This window comes from Oncorhynchus kisutch, linkage group LG6 (assembly GCF_002021735.2).
Source record: "Oncorhynchus kisutch isolate 150728-3 linkage group LG6, Okis_V2, whole genome shotgun sequence".
Classification (NCBI taxonomy): Eukaryota; Metazoa; Chordata; class Actinopteri; order Salmoniformes; family Salmonidae; genus Oncorhynchus; species Oncorhynchus kisutch.
Window position 1 is genome coordinate 82,811,610 of NC_034179.2, and position 19,076 is coordinate 82,830,685.

Below are 19,076 nucleotides of genomic sequence, written 5' to 3' on the forward strand. Positions count from 1 at the left end.
TTTATTATGCTTAGTTCTGAGATGTGTGGGAATGGGGGGGAATAAACACCTTCCCTCCAGCAGCTCCTCAGATTAGTATCGTGACTAATTTGCCAGCATTAGATGGAGAAATACGAGGGACAGTGCAGGGATCCCCAGTCTAATACAACTACAGTGTTATAACGCAAAGTAATAAAATGCAAACAATGAACACGTTTCTCCCATGCTACCTATTCAATCAAATGAAATATATATTTATGAAATCAGAGTTATAACTCATGCCACTACTCACCACTCCAAACAACATCACCAATGATAAGGTACCCGCCATGCTTCGGTTTCCTACAGTGTCATAAACAAATATACTATACTAAATGGATACTGCAAAGGAAAACATACAGGACGAATTGTTCATTTTAATTCCAGTGGCAATTCTTTATCAATGAGTCCGCAGTGAATTCCCCATGCTCTTCGCTGCGGTGTAGCGTTCGAGACCTTTTGAGAGTGAGATGCGTCGCATTGGCAGGTCACTGGTGCGTGCGTGAAGCGTCCCGGCGCAGACTGACTGTACTGAGCGCTATCCAGCAGTGCACTGCGGAGGCAAGAGTCGTGCACGAACTGAAGAGAGGCACGTCCACTCCTTCCCGATTTACCCTGTGACTTCTGCAGTCGTCGACTTGCACGATCTACACCTGGTATCATCAACTAGATTCAGACGTGCGTCAATTTTTTCTTGAGTGGATGGTTGGGGGGCAAGAACATAGTTACAAATCATTTGTGGACTTCAAATTGATGGCATTAAGCCCAAACAGATATAATATTTGACTAAAACATAATACTTCCAAACCTTGCTTGCATTTGTATATGGTAATGCGTGTCTATATTATGCATGGAAATACTTGGGAACAGATATTCCAAATTAAAACTTGGAGCTGATTTACATTGTTTTATGTCCAACAATGAAAATGCAACCAAACAAAAACACACAAAAACACCTGCAGTACAAATTCGTCACTCTGGCCGCCAGTTGATCTACACAGACACGAGACAAGGATCAACTGGAGCCACTTTTCTGACACTTCATCTATATCTCGCTCTCTCTCTTTCTCTCTATTGCTCTCACTCTTTCTCTCCCTCCCTCTCTCTCTTTCTCTCTATCGCTCTCTCTAGCTCTCTCTCCAAAGCGTTGCATTGCATGTTATTTGCCAAAGAAAGCATCCCCGGAAATCTACTTGAAATCTACTGGGTAGCTGCTTTTTTCACATGCATTTTCATTGACCATTTCTCATTTATGTGGTCTGTATTATTGCGTCAACTGTATATTAATGGTTGAATTTCATGAGCTGGTGCACACCCCAAAAGTTGGTAGAGGTGCTGACCAATGGCGAGCAAACTATGTAAAAAAAAAAGGAAATAAAAAAATAAGAGAGAGTCGCATACTCTATATACAAGCTCCCAGTAATGTACTGGGTAAACCACCAACGTTTTGGCATCACTGTGCCTTCTTCAGGGTCTGGTGTCAAGCACATCATCATTCTAGGCACGGCTTGATTCTTGCGCTTTCTACATGGACACGTAGTAGGCTACGGTACGTAGGCCTATAGCCTACAATATTTACCAGCCGCACACAAAAAAAAAAAAAAATATATATACAGTATATGTAGCGAACAAAAGAAGTGGGAAGCAAATCCAGGCGTGAAAGGCAAACACGCATCGCGCCAATAGGGTTAACCCACTTGGTGGGAATTGTAAAGTGGCTCATACAGCGAGGACCGCAATTCTGCCCCTTTCGAACCAGTGGGCACGTCGACTTTCTTTCAAACCCCTTCACAAGTATCTCTGTGCCTTTCGATGACCCAACGGCCGCCATCCGACTTGACACCAACGTAGCGAACAGAGGGAATGGCAAGCGAATCCTGGTCTCCGGCGTGAATGGCAGACACCCTATGCATCGCGATAATAGGGATAACCCACTTGGTGGGAATTGTACCATTGCTCAAAGAGCTAGGCTTTTTACCAGCCACACCATAGTCTCTTACACAATATAATGATACACCACAAGAGGGAGACTACTTCCCTTGCATAGTTGGTCATCCCTGAAGTAACACTACTGTGAATAATCAGGCTATCAAGGTAAGACAGTTCAATGAGGGATGTGCACTTTCAAGAAAGAAACAACTGAATTAATATTGACTCATGTTTTACAATCCATTTTATAACATAATTTCGTGTCATGTAATTTCATACCAAGGCTTACAACCGTTAACCTACCACTTGTACTTATGGTACCATGACACAACTCCATATGGTAAGTGAATAGAGTGAGAGAGAGTGTGAATTTTCAATTGAGCCATTATGCTCATACACACACCTCTGGGATATGCTCTGTATTGAACCTGTCCATCAAAGCAGATCACATGGTCCATTATGTGGAGTTTTTGGACAGGCTCCACAGTCCTTGATGATACACTAAATTTGGGAAGGCCACTAAAAGACCACTAATGCACGTCTGAGTTCTATAATTGTGTTTACTGCTCATTGAGCTATTCACACTTAAAGGCAAACCAGTGTTGATGGCTATTGAGCTCAGACAATTTGGCCAGCAGAAGCCACCAATCAGGTTGCAGCACACTGAACCTGCTACCGTCACGTCCCACCTCCACTATAACCTTATTGTCCCCCTGACCCTGTCTGGCTCCACCCCTCCTGTACCTATCAGCTGAGGGGGTCTGCTCTACTCTATGGGCTGAAGCCCTCTTGTATTGGCAGGCTGGTTGGGTTTCACTGTTGAGATCTGAATACTCTCCTTTATTGATCTCTGGACACATCAATGATCCCACATCCTCCATCCTCCCAGAAGACCAGCCCCCACTCCTCCCACCCCCATGTCCCCCATCCAGAGGACACGGACCAACCAGTCGCTTTAATCTAAAACATTGCATAGGAAATACACAAGTAAGAAAGTCTTCTACTGTGTCACTGACCTTTCCAGACGGTGTCACTCAAGTTGTTTTTTGTTTGTATGCATGTAGCCACAATATGACTCTTCAGACTATATTATTATCCATTATGGTAGGTGGCAGGCCTACCACAGTTTGTTGTCATACACTTGGTTGGTTTGTTAAGAGGATTGTCATGGCAACTTGCTAATGGATTAACAGCCCATTGAAAGAGGTGATGATGAATATGATGATGATTACATGGTTTTGGAGGTGAATAGAACATCTTGCTGAAATGTATCTATCCAACTGGCCATAGATAGCAAATAGCCAGTGAATGAGAGCTCTTTAAGTAGTGTTATGTATATGCTGCTGGTGTGCTGACAAGGCCGTCTATGACTCATACATTATTCTCTCCCCACATATCATGTTCCTGTCCTTGTGATTAGTCAGCATACTGTAAGCCAATGTCATTCTACTCGGCAAGGTCACTCATAAAATATAGTCTTGATAAAGATTTGATGAGGCTGAATGTTTTAAAGGTTTGAATTGGTAAAGTAGCTGAATGTCCTATTCATTAGAATAAGTAATGAAACATGATAAGTTTCTTAAAGTACCTTACTCATGACTTTGCCTCATACAGTCTGTTACAGTTTGGTATGGTAACATGGACAGTCTCACTAAGAAGAGACTAGAGAGGGTTGTGCTGAAAGCCTCAAAGATTACTGGCTGTCCTGGGACCTTCCCTCTGTGAGCTTTCTGTACACCAAGCACACCTCCAAATGTGCAGAAAAAATAATCAACGACCCCTCCCATCAATCCAATTACTTCTTTCAGTGTTTTTCCAGCAGCAGTCAGAACATTGAACTCCCTTCGATAATATAGAGTTACACTAGATGGCCAAATGTGAACAACCCTTCAAGTTAGTGGATTCACCTATTTCAGCCACACCCGTTGCTGACAGATGTATAAAATCGAGCACACAGCCATGCAATCTCCATAAAAAGACAGTGGCAATAGGATGGCCCGGTACTGAAGAGCTCAGTGACTTTCAACGTGGCACCGTCATAGGTTGGGACATTTCCAACATGTCAGTTTGTCAAATTTCTGCCCTGCTAGAGCTGCCCCAGTCAACTGTAAGTGCTGTTATTGTGAAGTGGAAACATCTAGGACCAACAATGGCTCAGCCGTGAAGTGGTAGTCCACACAAGCTCACAGAACAGGACCCCCGAATGCTGAAGCGCGTAACTCCTAAAAATCGTCTGTCCTCAGTTGAAACACTCACTACGACATCAAGACTGTTTCAAGGACAGATTTTCCCATCTACGTAACATTGCAAAAATCAGAAACTTTCTGTCCAAAAATGATGCAGAAAAATTCATCCATGCTTTTGTTACTTCTAGGTTAGACTACTGCAATGCTCTACTTTCCGGCTTCCCGGATAAAGCACTAAATAAACATCAGTTAGTGCTAAATACGGCTGCTAGAATCCTGACTAGAACCAAACCATTTGATCATATTACTCCAGTGCTAGTCTCCCTCCACTGGCTTCCTGTTAAGGCAATGGCTGATTTCAAGGTTTTACTGCTAACCTACAAAGCATTACATGGGCTTGCTCCTACCTATCTTTCTGATTTGGTCCTGTCGTACATACCTACACGTACGCTACGGTCACAAGACGCAGGCCTCCTAATTGTCCCTAGAATTTCTAATCAAACAGCTGGAGGCAGGGCTTTCTCCTATAGAGCTCCATTTTTATGGAATGGTCTGCCTACCCATGTGAGAAACGCAGACTCGGTCTCAACCTTTAAGTCTTTACTGAAGACTCATCTCTTCAGTGGGTCATATGATTGAGTGTAGTCTGGCCCAGGAGTGTGAAAGTGAACGGAAAGGCTCTGGAGCAACGAACCGCCCTTGCTGTCTCTGTCTGGCCGGTTCCCCTCTCTCCACTGGGATTCTCTGCCTTTAACCCTATTACAGGGGCTGAGTCACTGGCTTACTGGTGCTCTTTCATGTCGTCCCTAGGAGGGGTGCGTCACTTGAGTGGGTTGAGTCACTGACGTGATCTTCCTGTCTGGGTTGGCGCCCCCCCTTAGGTTGTGCCGTGGCGGAGATCTTTGTGGGCTATACTCGGCCTTGTCTCAGGATGGTAAGTTGGTGGTTGAAGATATCCCTCTAGTGGTATGGGGGCTGTGCTTTGGCAAAGTGGGTGGGGTTATATCCTTCCTGTTTGACCCTGTCCGGGGGTATCATCGGATGGGGCCACAGTGTCTCCTGACCCCTCCTGTCTCAGCCTCCAGTATTTATGCTGCAGTAGTTTATGTGTCGCGGGGCTAGTGTCAGTTTGTTATATCTGGAGTACTTCTCCTGTCTTATCCGGTGTCCTGTGTGAATTTAAGTATGCTCTCTCTAATTCTCTCTTTCTCTCGGAGGACCTGAGCCCTAGGACCATGCGTCAGGACTACCTGACATGATGACTCCTTGCTCTCCCCAGTCCACCTAGCCGTGCTGCTGCTCCAGTTTCAACTGTTCTGCATGCGGCTATGGAATCCTGACCTGTTCACCGGACGTGCTACCTGCTGTTTTCAACTCTCTAGAGACAGCAGGAGTGGTAGAGATACTCTTAATGATCGGCTATGAAAAGTCAACTGGCATTTACTCCTGAGGTGCTGACTTGCTGCACCGTCGACAACTACTGTGATTATTATTATTTGACCATGCTGGTCATTTATGAACATTTGAACATCTTGGCCATGTTCTGTTATAATCTCCACCCGGCACAGCCAGATGAGGACTGGCCACCCCTCATAACCTGGTTCCTCTCTAGGTTTCTTCCTAGGTTTTGGCCTTTCTACAGAGTTTTTCCTAGCCACCGTGCTTCTACACCTGCATTGCTTGCTGTTTGGGGTTTTAGGCTGGCTTTCTGTACAGCACTTTGAGATATCAGCTGATGTACGAAGGGCTATATAAATACATTTGATTTGATTTGAATGCCCCCGTGCAGAAATGGCTTGAAGAGATCAGTGTGGAAGATCTTGACTGGCCTGCGCAGAGCCCTGACCTCAACCCCATCTAACAACTTTGGGATGAATTGGAACACCGACTGTGAGCCAGACCTAATCACCCAACATTAGTGACCGACCACACTAATGGTCTTGTGGCTGAATGGAAGCAAGTCCCCATGGCAAAGTTCCAACATCTAGTGGATTTAGAGCCTATCAGCACAGTGTACTGGACTTAGAGCCTATCAGCACAGTGTACTAGAGTTAGAGTCTATAAGCACAGTGTACTGCAGTTAGAGCCTATCAGCACAGTGTACTGGAGTTAGAGCCTATCAGCACAGTGTACTGGAGTTAGGGCCTATCAGCACAGTGTACTGGAGTTAGAGCCTATCAGCACAGTGTACTGGAGTTAGAGCCTATCAGCACAGTGTACTGGAGTTAGAGCCTATCAGCACAGTGTACTGGAGTTAGAGCCTATCAGCACAGTGTACTGGAGTTAGAGCCTATCAGCACAGTGTACTGGAGTTAGAGCCTATCAGCACAGTGTACTGGAGTTAGGGCCTATCAGCACAGTATTTAGTATTTTTTATATTTTTTTAGATTCCCCATTAGCTGTTGAGAAAGCAGCAGCTACTCTTCCTGGGGTCCACACAAAACATGAAACAGGACATAATACAGAACATTAACAGACAAATGATGATCCCATCAGGACCATTATATAAATTCCCCCTCTCTTTGGGATGAATTGGAACACCGACTGTGAGCTCCCCCTCAATCATAATGTGATGCTAAGTGCATTAGTTATGTGTTAATTAGCCCTCTCGTTAATGGGCTGACTAATGATATCCATTCTGTTTTGGGGCCTGCGGTCAACAAGTCCAAAATCACAGATGACTGTAATCTCTCCCTGTTTATTTTAGGGAACAATCCTTTTTTCTAGTTATGTGTGTGCATGCATAACTCTCCCCTGTGAGTGTTTTTCATAGATTGAGTCATGTTTACTATGCTTTGTACTATGCTGAATTCCTCTAACTGACATGGACAGTGAATTCAAATGACAGCTCTGTATAAAATCAAAGGGAAAAAACGAAACGCATACAGCATGTTATACAGCACCCCTCGTCATGCATTGTGTGGCTATACTGTATCTTCAAAGTGTAAACTCATACCTCATGTCTCGAGTCACAGTCCTCCTCTGACATCTGTGAGGCCAGTGGGAGGTGGGCTGGGGCTGGTAGGAGGCACTAACCATGACCAGACATTGACCCAATCTACCCCTTGACTCTGTGGCTCAGAAGAAGCCAAACAGAATCAGTGGTCAGGGTTGGGGCAAGGTGCACTGAGGCTGGGGAGACCAGGTTGTAAAGCACCTGACCTGTTAGAGGGGATGATCCTGAGGATGTCACAGGGAAGTAGCCATGGCTCCCTGTGTTTGTACAGGTGATAGAGACAGACCTGTCTATTACAGTATGGTCTATCTGGCCATGAGACCATTGAGGAGTGAGAGGGTGTCAGACAAATACAGACATGGTGGTCCTCTGTTGGCCCTGAGGATGTGGTCTGAGAATTCAGCAAACAGGAGGGAAGTCCAGTGTGCCCCTGACATCCCCCAGATGTGAGAAGGATGTTGTCTGTAAGCAGGCAGGTCAGCTAATAAACACAGCATCCCGTTTCCACTGGTGGGATAGATGCTAGTTTGTTCATGTTATATGTGTGTATAGATTAGAATGGAAAACTCCCCACTGGGAACACGCTGGTTGAATCAACGTTGTTTCCATTTCATTAAAATAGAATTACTTTGAACCAACGTGGAATAGATGTTGATTTGACGTCTGTGCCCAGTGGGTCCTAACTCCCTTCTCCTACTGATTGTGCAGAGTGTCGTAGAACACATGGTGGATGGATGCATAGCAGTATTTTGCAACTGGACACTCACCACCACATACTGGCCACAGAAAAGAGAGGAGTGATTCTCTTTAGTCTCCCTCCTGCTCTCCCCTCCCATTCTAATCAGTCTGGTTGAGCTACTAGCTCTAATCAGCTAAATGGATGGTTTGCTCTGGGTGAATATTGATGGTGTTGGGAGGTGGGGACCCCCCTGGGGTCTTCTCGGGGGGAGAGAGATTATTATTGCATATTGTTGTGGCAGAATTAGAATTTTCCGCAACATACTGTTATTATTGTATTGTGTAAAATGGTGTGTATAACATTTGAAGAACATATCAGTAATGTATTTTATTATGAGTATATCAGTATCAGTAGTTTGCTATTTGCACTATGATATGGTTTCATTTATATCTCTCAATACATACAATATGTATTGAGGGGAGGGGGGGGGGGTGTTAAGGCATCGCAGCTATTTTGTTCTGGACACACGCAGCTAGTCATGTATTCAGCATATCAAACAGTGGAATGAGTCTTAGTGTATGTGAGAGTGCATGGGAACTAAGCCAGGAGACCATCGTTTAAACCTCTCATCCTCTGTATGAGTGTCCTGGGATCCTTAACAACCACTGAGACCAAGACCTCCACTGGATGTCTTCATCTTATCTGTTAAATGGACAGCACTAGGGAGGAGAGGGGAGGGGAGGGGAGGGGAGGGGAGGGGAAGAGAGGAGAGGAGAGGAGAGGAGAGGAGAGGAGAGGAGAGGAGAGGAGAGGAGAGGAGAGGAGAGGAGAGGAGAGGAGAGGAGAGGAGAGGAGAGGAGAGGAGAGGAGAGGAGAGGAGAGGAACTGAAAGAAAAAGCAAATGAGGGAAGGAGGAAAGGAGAAGTGTTCACACAGACGATCTTAGTGATGAGTATTGACAGCCAGGCACAGTGAGGTACTAATCTGATTGGTTGGTGGCCTGGTATTGAATAGCCATCAGTGATAACCTGATCTCCTCTCTCTTCCTCCCTGCTTCCTTCCCTTCCACAATGTGATCTGAGCTCAGGCTCTCATTGAACTCTGCAAACACTGGACTTCCTCAGCTCCATTCTATTGAATAATATTTACTAATGAATTATGACATTTAATAGGATAATCAAAGTGTGTGCCTGATCCGATGAAATAAACCATATAAATTAATAATACACCAATTGTGAAATGGCAATCCAAAGAATGCTTAATTATGAATCCAAAACATCCAAACACAAATGTAGGCCTACATTATGCTGATGTGTGTGCTTCAATATGTATTTAGTTTGTTTGTGTGTAATTTTACTTGCCACCCAGGGCGGATGTGGAAAGATAATGTGTGTGTGTCTGTCTGTCTGTCTGTCTGTCTGTCTGTCTGTCTGTCTGTCTGTCTGTCTGTCTGTCTGTCTGTCTGTCTGTCTGTCTGTCTGTCTGTCTGTCTGTCTGTCTGTCTGTCTGTCTGTCTGTCTGTCTGTCTGTCTGTCTGTCTGTCTGTCTGTCTGTCTGTCTGTCTGTCTGTCTGTCTGTCTGTCTGTCTGTCTGTCTGTCTGTCTGTCTGTCTGTCTGTCTGTCTGTGTTGTGCATATGCTTATTTGCACGGGTCAGTCTGACCATATTGTTTGCCTCATTGGCAGTGATCAAAGCCTTTAACCTTGTGTGGCTGGGACAGGTTCAGTCAAGCAGCACACATGGCTTCAAGCTAATGTCCTGGAAATCCCCAACAAGCAAACAAGGAGATAATAAATGTTCTGTGTGTGTGTGTGCGTTTGCATTGGTGTGTGTGTGTTTGTGTGCGTGTGCATGTGTTTGCGTGTGTTTGTACAGTCCGTGCTATGCAAGTGTGTATACAGGATGTTTTTGTGGCAGTGTGTGGCATGCTTATGTCTCTATGTTTTTGCAAATGGATGCTAGAATTTGCACTTGAACTCTTTCCCCTTTCTCCTCCTCCTTTTCTCCTCCTCCTTTTCTCCTCCTCCTTTTCTCCTCCTCCTTTTCTCCTCCTCCTTTTCTCCTCCTCCTTTTCTCCTCCTCTCTCTAACTTGCTGTATTTTCACCATCTCTCTCTCCAATCAGCAGCCCAATAAACCTCATCATAGACAACCTTACATGCTGAATCCATACAGGCTATATTTTTTTATTTCTACCTTTATTTAACCAGGTAGGCTAGTTGAGAACAAGTTCTCATTTACAACTGCGACCTGGCCAAGATAAAGCATAGCAGTGTGAACATATACTGCTCTTTGTGTCCCTTATCATTCCAGCCACAAAGCAATAGCCTTGCTGTTATATCATCACAGTGTCCACTCTATACAAACCCCATCCGTATCAGAATTGTTTACAGGTGAAAAAGACCGTCCAACAACAATCACAGAAATATCCAGACATGCCATTTCATAACAGGAAGGAATATATATTACGTCAGGTTATTTGTAAGAGCACTCTATCTATCTGTGGCCACAGCTCTTGAGGCAACAGGGAAAGTTTTTCCATCCCACTACATCTTCATCCAGCAACACATGATGAGAAGTAGAGTTTATTAAAATGTCTGAAGGTTCAATAGAGCTCAGGGTCAGAAAGAGGTAAACCCAGTCCTCATCGGCTAGGAGAGGGTCTTCTCATAGCCTTCTTCTCAGTGGTTTGTAGCATCAACCCTGTCATAAGTTGTTAATATACAGTATGTTGCAGAGCAGTGGATGAGGTTCATGATTTAGCAGGTACTAGTCCATGAGAAACAGACGCAGATTCAAAATTAACTGGAACTCAGTTTCACTGGTGCCCAATTGTTAGTCTTAATTGTTTCCTGCAACTTTGTACTTGAGGTTACCCTCGACCTGGTATTTGCAGGGGGGACAGGAGGGGTTGGGGAACGTTCAGTTCTTGAAAATCTAGATAGTAAAAATAAAATAAAATGTTATTGGGCACATACACATGCTTAGCAGATGTTATTGCAAGTGTAGCGAAATGCTTGTGCTTCCACTCCAAAACCTTGACTTTGTTGTCCTTAAGCCATTTTGCAACAACTTTGGAAGTATGCTTGGGGTCATTGTCCAATTGGAAGACCCATTTGCGACCAAGCTTTAACTTCATGACTGATGTCTTGAGATGTTGCTTCAATATATCCACATAATTTTCCTACCTCATGATGCCATCTATTTTGTGAAGTGCACCAGTCCCTCCTGCAGCAAAGCACCCCCACAACATGATGCTTCCACCCCTGTGCTTCCCTGTTGGGATGGTGTTCTTCGGCTTGCAAGCCTCCCCCTTTTTCCTCCAAACATAACGATGTTCATTGTGGCCAAACAGTTCTATTTTTGTTTCATCAGACCAGAGGACATTTCTCCAAAAAGTACGATCTTTTCCCCCATGTGCAGTTGCAAACCATAGTCTGGCTTTTTTATGGGAGTTTTGGAGCAGTGGCTTCTTCCTTGCTGAGCGTCCTTTCAAGGTTATGTCGATATAGGACTTGTTTGACTGTGGATATAGATACTTTTGGACCTGTTTCCTCCAGCATCTTTGCTTTTGTTCTGGGATTTATTTGCACTTTTCTCACCAAAGTACGTTCATCTCTAGGAGACAGAACGTGTCTCCTTCCTGAACGGTATGACAGCTGCGTGGTCCAATGGTGTTTATACTTGGGTACTATTGTTTGTACAGATGAACGTGGTACCTTTGGAAATTGCTCCCAACGATGAACCAATCTTGGAAAAATGACTTGTGTCATGCACAAAGTAGATGTCCTAACTGACTTGGCAAAACTATAGTTTGTTCACAAGAAATTTGTGGAGTGGTTGAAAAACGAGTTTTAATGACTCCAACCTAAGTGTATGTCAACTTCCGACTTCAACTGTACATATGAGATGAGTAATGCAAGATATGTAACATTATTGAAGTGGCATTATTAAAGTGACTAGTGATCCATTTATTAAAGTGGCCAATGATTTCAAGTCTGTATGTACAGCAGCCTGTCTGTTTAACAGTCTTATGGCCTTGAGACAAAAGCTGTTTTTCAGTCTCTCTGTCTCAGCTTTGATGCACCTGTACTGACCTCGCCTTCTGGATGGTAGCGGGGTGAACATGCAGTGGCTCGAGTGGTTGTTGTCCTTGATTATCTTTTTGGCCTTCCTGTGACATCGGGTGCTGTAGGTGTCCTGGAGGGCAGGAAGTTTGGCTCCGGTGATGTGTTGTGCAGACCGCACCACCCTCTGGAGAGGTTGTGGGCAGTGCAGTTGTCATACCAGGCGGTGATACAGCCCAACAGGATGCTCTCAGTTGTGCATCTGTAATAGTTTGTGAAGGTTTTAGGTGACAGGCCAAATTACATCAGCCTCCTGAGGTTGAAGAGGTGCTGTCGCGCCTTCTTCACCACACTGTCGGTGTGGGGGGACCATTTCAGCTTGTCAGTGATGTGTACGCCAAGGAACTTAAAACGTTCCATCTTCTCCACTACTGTCCCGTCGATGTGAATAAGGGGGTGCTCCCTCTGCTGTTTCCTGAAGTCCAAGATCATCTCCTTTGTTTTGTTGATGTTGAGTGAGAGGCTGTTATCCTGACACCACACTCCGAGTGCCCTCACTTCCTCCCTGTAGGCTGTCTCGTTGTTGGTAATCAAGCCTACTACTGTTGTGTCGTCTGTAATCTTGATGATTGAGTTGGAGGCGTGCATGGCCACGTAGTCATGGGTGAACAGGGAGTACTGGAGGGGGCTGAGAACGCTCAAGCCTAATGATGAGCTTGGAGGGTACTATGGTGTTGAATGCTGAGCTATAGGCAATGAACAGCATTCTTACACAGGTATTCCCCTTGTCCAGATGGGATAGGGCAGTGTGCAGTGTGATGGCGATTGCGTCATCTATGGACCTATTGGGGTGGTAAGCAAATTGAAGTGGATCATGGGTGACAGGTAAGGTGGAGGTGTTATGATCCTTGACTAGTCTCTCAAAGCACTTCATTATGACAGAAGTGAGTGCTGCTGGGCGATAGTCATTTAGTTCAGTTACCTTTACATTCTTGGGTAAGCCAAGCGGTCTCTGTTTCAGGCCAGGTACAAACCAATCACAGCTGATTCATCGGATAATAATAATTCATTTTAGGAACTGGGCCTGACCACAAGCCTTATCCTGTTCCCCCAATAGAGTCCTTCTGAATCCTTCTGGGTCCCATGGCATATTTTGAAAGCTTCACTATTGTTTGTTATTATATCGATCAAAATATATTTTTTGTAGATAAACATTATGACAGTTGTGTCCAGCAGCTTTTTAATAAATGCTTGTTTTTATTCATATGAAATCAGAAAGCATATGGCCCTATGCATATCAAGATGCACTCTTTATGAGGTATAGAGGTTCAGCCCTCCCCCTGATCTACAGTGTACCACCCCAGACAGACATTGACCCCTTGGGGGGGTCATGACATTGGAGCGTGGAGAGGGGAAGGGAAGGATGGCTGATTTATTTTTCACGAAGTCTAAATCATCCCTCTCTCTCCCTCCCTCTCCAAGGCTGCTTCTCTCCCTACCTCCTTTTCCCATCCTCTCTCTCCACCTGGAAAAATAGCAGGCGGTGAAACGTGATCCCGTATGTGTGCCTGTGTGTGTGTGGGGGGGGGGGGGGGGGGGGCTGTCCTACTAATGGAGATGAATGTGGCTCAAGACTGTCTCCTGGGCCAAACGGCCACTGCACCGCCATCACGCTGAGAGATCCATTTCTCTCCAGCTTCCGTCCAAGCTGCAAATCTTTTTTAATGAGTGGGGAGGGCTGAGACTCACAACTGGAGCTGTAAGATTGGGGGGGGGGGGGGTAGAGAGAGGAAGACTAGTGACTGGAGGACTATCCTATGCTGAGTCACCAGGACATGCTAACATCTGCTTTACAGGGATGGAGTATTTTCAACCTAACTTCTGTTTCCCCTGAACATCGGAAGTGGGAACTTCGCTCAGACATCTTTCTATGCCTGCTGTGTTAGGCTGTTGGAGGCTAAAGGAGGATGGATGATAAAGCAAGAGAGTGAGAAAGAGAGGGAGGAGTGGATAAAAGGGGGATTGATATTCATGAGGGAATAATGCAGTGAGATGCAGAGAGAGACTGACAGAGATAAAGAGGTCATGATTGCAAACAAGTCACCTCTGGCTCACAGTGGGAGGAAGTCTTACAAACACCAAATCTACTCATCACCACTATTTCCCTTCCTCCTCCCTTGTACACTCTTAGGAAAAATTTGCTATCTGGAACCTAAAAGGGTTCTCCAGCTGTCCCCATAGGAGACCCTTTCCACAGAGGGTTCTATATGGAACCCAAAAGGGTTCTCCTTTGGGGACAGCCGGAGAACCCTTTTGGAACCCTTTTTTTCCTAAGAGTGGAGTTTACATCTGTTGTTTTACAACATATTAAAACATCCCATATCCTCTCTGTTTACCACTTTGTACTTACTCTCCTTTCTCTCCAGTCCAGGCAATGCTGGGATGGCAGTCACAACCCTCTCTCCCATTGGCCAGTAAGGTGGGCGGTGGGGAGATGCACTCTGAACACACCAGGTGGGACCCTCCTCACTCTCTCCAAGCAGTCTGGGGATCGCTGCATAATGCATGCTTCCAGAATGGAACTTCTAGTCTGAGTAGGGAAAAACACACCAGGCCAAGGAAGAGACTGGATGCCGAGGCTATGTGTCAGAAATTAAACAAGTGCATTTATGCCCCAAGAGCCTCACTTTGTGGCTGTGGGATTTCTTTACTCTAAAATAACCCAGTGTTGCTATTGGCAAAGGTGAATATTGGATGTAGAGAGTTAAACTAGAGGTTGACAAAAAACAGTATTGAGAGGAAAGTACAATTGTCTGGCTGGTTTTTGGCCTAAGTTTCAGCAATTCTACAATGTCTGAGTATCAATATTTTTTACAGTACTACCTATCTGGTGTATGTGACAATAAAACATCTATTTTTTTATCAATCTGTCAACGTTGTAACCTAGTTCAGAGGGTCCAAAAAATAATAGCTTGGCAAAAACATTTTTTTTAATGTCTTCCCATATCCGGATTTCAACAAAAATTGCCCTATAAAAACACTTTACTTTGAGGTTCTTACATGTTGGCTTTAAAGGTAGATAGAGATTGACCTTGACTGCACCAGGCTTTGCAGAGTGTTTACTTACCCAGCCAGAAATCTATTAGCCGCTGTATGTGTCTGTGTGACTCATCTCTCTGGCTCTTGTACAAATTCTGAAAGGGTTTAGAAATGTAGCCTTCCAGCTTTATGGTATTCTCAGCTAACACAATGTCTGGTCTGCCTGAACCAACTTCCTGTTTTTCCATTAACTGGAGATTGAAGGTAATTTAGGACATGCTCTGTTTCTGCATCTCTCTCTCTTGCTCTCCCTCTCTCTCTTACTATTCCTCCCCCTTTCTCTCTCACTCTTTCTCTCTCCCTCTCACACACCTCAGCATGTTGCAAGATGAAGAGCAATTGTGAATAGCACCTGAAGTGTTTCCTAACCATGTGACCTGAAGAGGAAAAACTCCATGCCCTTATTTATGAACAGTAGCTACCCAATGTGAAGACCTACAGTATTTCCCTTCCAGTTGTGAATCAGCCCAGTTCTACTGTACATGTTCTGCTTCTGCTGTAGAGAGATGAGTCATCAGCCAGTGGGCTGAGGCTGGGGCTGCAGCACCTGCAGACAGTCACCACAGCACAGTCAGACAGTTTTTCATCCTCAGCTTACCCACCACCTAAGAGGGTCACGGCTCTCAGTCTTTGTTGCTGTCAATTCTTTTTACATTGACTCAAACAAGTCTCATGAGCAAACACAAAAAAAGAGTCGCCCCCTGGATGGCATGATATGTTTCATGATATATAATATGTTACTTTTATGGCATGACACATGTGCTGTCATCTGGACCCTGATATGTCTTTATACAAGCCTCATAAGATAAATAAAATAATCATCTAGGAAATTATCAACAATAACTGATTTAAAATGACTGGTATCTTGCATAATAATGGAGTGAAATATTTCATGTAGTGAATAGATACAGTAACCTATGCAGGAGACCAACCCCCCCACAATTGCTTGTCAGAGGGCTCCCCCTTGTGGAAACATATGACATAATGAAGTTAATATACTGCCTCACCATTAGCATTTACTCCATCAATTAATCAATACTGTTAATTAGTTGTTACCTGAACAATGATGTTAGGGCATATTTAGATAAAACAAACCAATCTATAACTTATCATTTATGTTATTGTTGAACATCTCTCCTCTAGCAACTTTCCTCCACTTCTGCCTCCCCTGCATCAGAGGGAACAGCAGGCTTCTGTGTTGCTTTAATTTAGTCACTGAGTTCCTGTATGATGTCACAGCTGCGATCTAGACTCTGTCTGAGGTCCAGCAAGTCTCTCTGCATGCCTTCCAGGAGGTCCAGCTTAGACAGCTTCTTGTCAATGGATGACAGCACCTCCTGGTCACCATTATTTACAAGATCCTCCCCAACATCATTCAGCTCTGGGCTGTTGCTGGTGAGACAGTCGTCCTCCTCTATTATGAAAGACCCCATGGTTTTCTTCCACACCATTTCAAAATAGGAGTCAATGAAGGATTCAAGCTCCTCCAAATTACTGTTCCCCCCATTGGTCAATCAAGGCCTGCAGGCCTCCTGTTCTGGCAATCTCCTTGAGGGTCCTGTCCCTCAGCCTGGGGTGTCCAAGGGACTGTATATCCACTATGTCTTTCTTCCCCAGCAGTTGCTGGACCAGGAGGAGAGCTTGGTGTCCTGGAGAGAACAGGGTGACCGGTTTTCTACCATTCTGTCCATTCCATCTCAGATGATGGCTCTGAGTAGGTCCAGTGTGGAGACAGTCTGGGAGGGTCACCACTAGCGTCTGTCTGCCCCCCATGTTCCACATCAGCCCCTCCTGATTCCCCTGAAGCACACTGGCCATGCTGGACAGAAGCCTCTCCACATCCAGGAAGGAGTGATTTGCTTCAGTCCACCATTCTCCACTGGCCTCTGGTAGTGCCAACTCCTGTACACCAAAGTCTGGGGCTCCTGAGTCATCTGGGGTTAGAAGGTCCTCTGAACTAGCCACCTCACACGCTGCAACACAAGAGAGCTCTGTCAGAATAAATAGTAAATACATCATGAAATGATGCACTGTAAGTTCTATCTAATGTGCATCAGTCTTGCTTACCATCATGAAAGGGAGCATCTGTGTGGTTTGCTACAAGGACCTCTCTGCCCTCTCCCATCACTCCATCCATCTCTGGCTCCTGCATCCCTGTGAGACTCTTCCCAACCTATTCTCTTCTCTGTAGAACCTCCAACCTCTCCTCTACCAGCATCTCCTCTATCTTCTGTAGCAGGTCAGTGACCTGTGCACCAGTCCCTTGGTTCTTACTGTCCAACACATGATATCTGTTGCCACACTTCTCGACAAGCCTCTGGAGGGGCTCTCCCTCACTCTCAATGCGCTGCTCCAGGGTTGTGTCCCCCAGCCAGTCCCCAAAGGGGAATAGGACCATGGTTATATTCCATACTTTCTCTCCGAGCGCCTCCAGGTGTTTTTCTGCTGTTCTCCAGACAGTGTGGCTGAAGGAGGAGCTCACATTCACAACCACCAGGACCACAGTTACCCCAGAGGCTGAGGGAGACATCAGGGAGCCAGGACCCACTGACAGCCAGCCTGGTGGGTCCAAAACTGTCACAGTCTCACCCCTGACCTTTCCTTGTCCTTCCACACAGTCAGTAGCATGGCACCCTACTTTAAAGTGCTCTCTGCCCAGGATGGTGTTTCCAGCAGAGCTCCTGCCTGTGTTGCGGCCACTCAGCAGCATTATTCTCAGCTCTGAGGGACAGTAGAGCTCCCCTGTCACAAACAAATAAGAATACTGTCATGTATAACACATCTGCTGTGGACATAAAATGTATGAATACAAAGTGTTTCATTCACATTGTCAGATTTAAAGCACTATGAACAATTGCAAAATATTCATCCTAAACATTTCACACCAATATGAATAGAATCAGACACCTAAAGTGCATTTTGAGAGAGATTGATTTAACTCACCTAATAGAGATCTGTCAGTCTCTCTTTGTTTCTGCCTCCTCGTCAGTCTCTCCCCTGCTCTTTTCTGTTCTTCCCTCCTCTTCTCCTGTAGAATCCCACCCTCAATCTTACAGTAACAACTGCTGTTGCATGACATCAGTTCCTCAATCTTTCTCATCAGTTCCGTAACCTGAAATCCTGAGTTGCTTCTATTGTTGAGGACATGATACCTGTTGCCACACTTCTCCACAAGCCACTGGAGGGCCTCCCCCTCACTCTCAATGTGCTGCTCGATGGTTGTGTCTCCCAGCCAGTCCCCAAAGTTGAACAGGACGATGATGTGAGCCCAGACTGTGTCTGTGATGAGCTCTAGGTGCTCCTGCACAGCTCTCCTGTAGGTCTCTGTGAAGGACCGGTCCACACGCACCATCAGCAGGAGGGTATGTGGACCAGGGAAGCAAAGAGATACACTACACACTATCTCCTGTCTGTGAAAAACAGGACTATCCTGAGAGAAGTAATTCATCCACCAGCAGTGACTTGTCTTCCGGCAACATCCCCTGCTCCCACCATGCATTGCGCTGTTCTCCTTCTGACCTCAAAGCTTCCTCCTTGACCCAGGATGGTGTTTCCTGCTGAACTCTTCCCTGAGCCCCGAGCTCCAAGCTGTACGACTCTGATTTCGGAGAGATGACATGACTCCCCTGAAGGAAACAATGCAACATCATAATAGATAGTGCTTTACGCTGTCATTTTTAACAAGGAGCACATGTGCGCCTAAGTTGGAAAATGTAGGAGCACACAATGAAATGAAGCAGCACAATGAGAAATATTTATTTTTTATTTATTTTGTATTTAACCAGGTAGGCCAGTTGAGAACAAGTTCTCATTTACAACTGCGACCTGGTCAAGATCAAGCAAAGCAGTGCGACAAAAAACAACACAGAGTTGCACATAGAATAGACAAAAGTACAGTCAATAACACAATAGAAAAATATATATACAGTGTGTGCAAATGTAGTAAGGAGGTAAGGCAATAAATAGGTCATAGTAGCGAAGTAATTACAATTTAGAAAATTAACACGGGAGTGATAGATGTGCAGATGAGGATGTGCAAGTAGAAATACTGGTGTGCAAAAGAGCAAAAAAGTCAATAAAAACAATATGGGGATGAGGCAGGTAGGTTGGATGGGATATTTACAGATGGGCTGTGTGCACCTG

General features: G+C 45.0%; 2 protein-coding genes across 2 annotated transcripts in view; both read right to left on the reverse strand.

The window, feature by feature from the left end:
* The window catches only part of LOC109887109 (tumor necrosis factor receptor superfamily member 16-like), a 48,227-nt gene extending 47,578 nt beyond the window's left edge, over positions 1–649 (reverse strand). Inside the window, exon 1 of the mRNA XM_031827970.1 lies at positions 272–649. Within this exon, the coding sequence (XP_031683830.1) occupies positions 272–310 (39 nt within the window). The 5' untranslated portion in view covers positions 311–649. The remainder of the gene's footprint in view (positions 1–271) is intronic.
* Positions 650–15,647: 14,998 nt separating this feature from the next.
* On the reverse strand, positions 15,648–18,552 carry LOC116374307 (GTPase IMAP family member 8-like). The gene is made up of 3 exons (XM_031825937.1): positions 17,877–18,552; positions 17,001–17,675; positions 15,648–16,906 (listed from the first exon to the last, which is right to left on the reverse strand). The coding sequence occupies exons 1-2, from the start codon at positions 18,430–18,432 to the stop codon at positions 17,107–17,109; spliced, it is 1,125 nt and encodes a 374-aa protein (XP_031681797.1). The 5' UTR covers positions 18,433–18,552; the 3' UTR covers positions 15,648–16,906; positions 17,001–17,106.
* Positions 18,553–19,076: the final 524 nt, after the last annotated feature.

Excerpts from the sequence above, each read along its gene's own strand:
- LOC116374307 (XM_031825937.1), bottom strand. The coding sequence starts at position 18,432 with ATGCATGGTGGGAGCAGGGGATGTTGCCGGAAGACAAGTCACTGCTGG. Across the intron at positions 17,676-17,876 it reads GACTGACAGATCTCTATTAG|GGGAGCTCTACTGTCCCTCA; the intron begins GTGAGTTAAATC and ends TGTTTGTGACAG.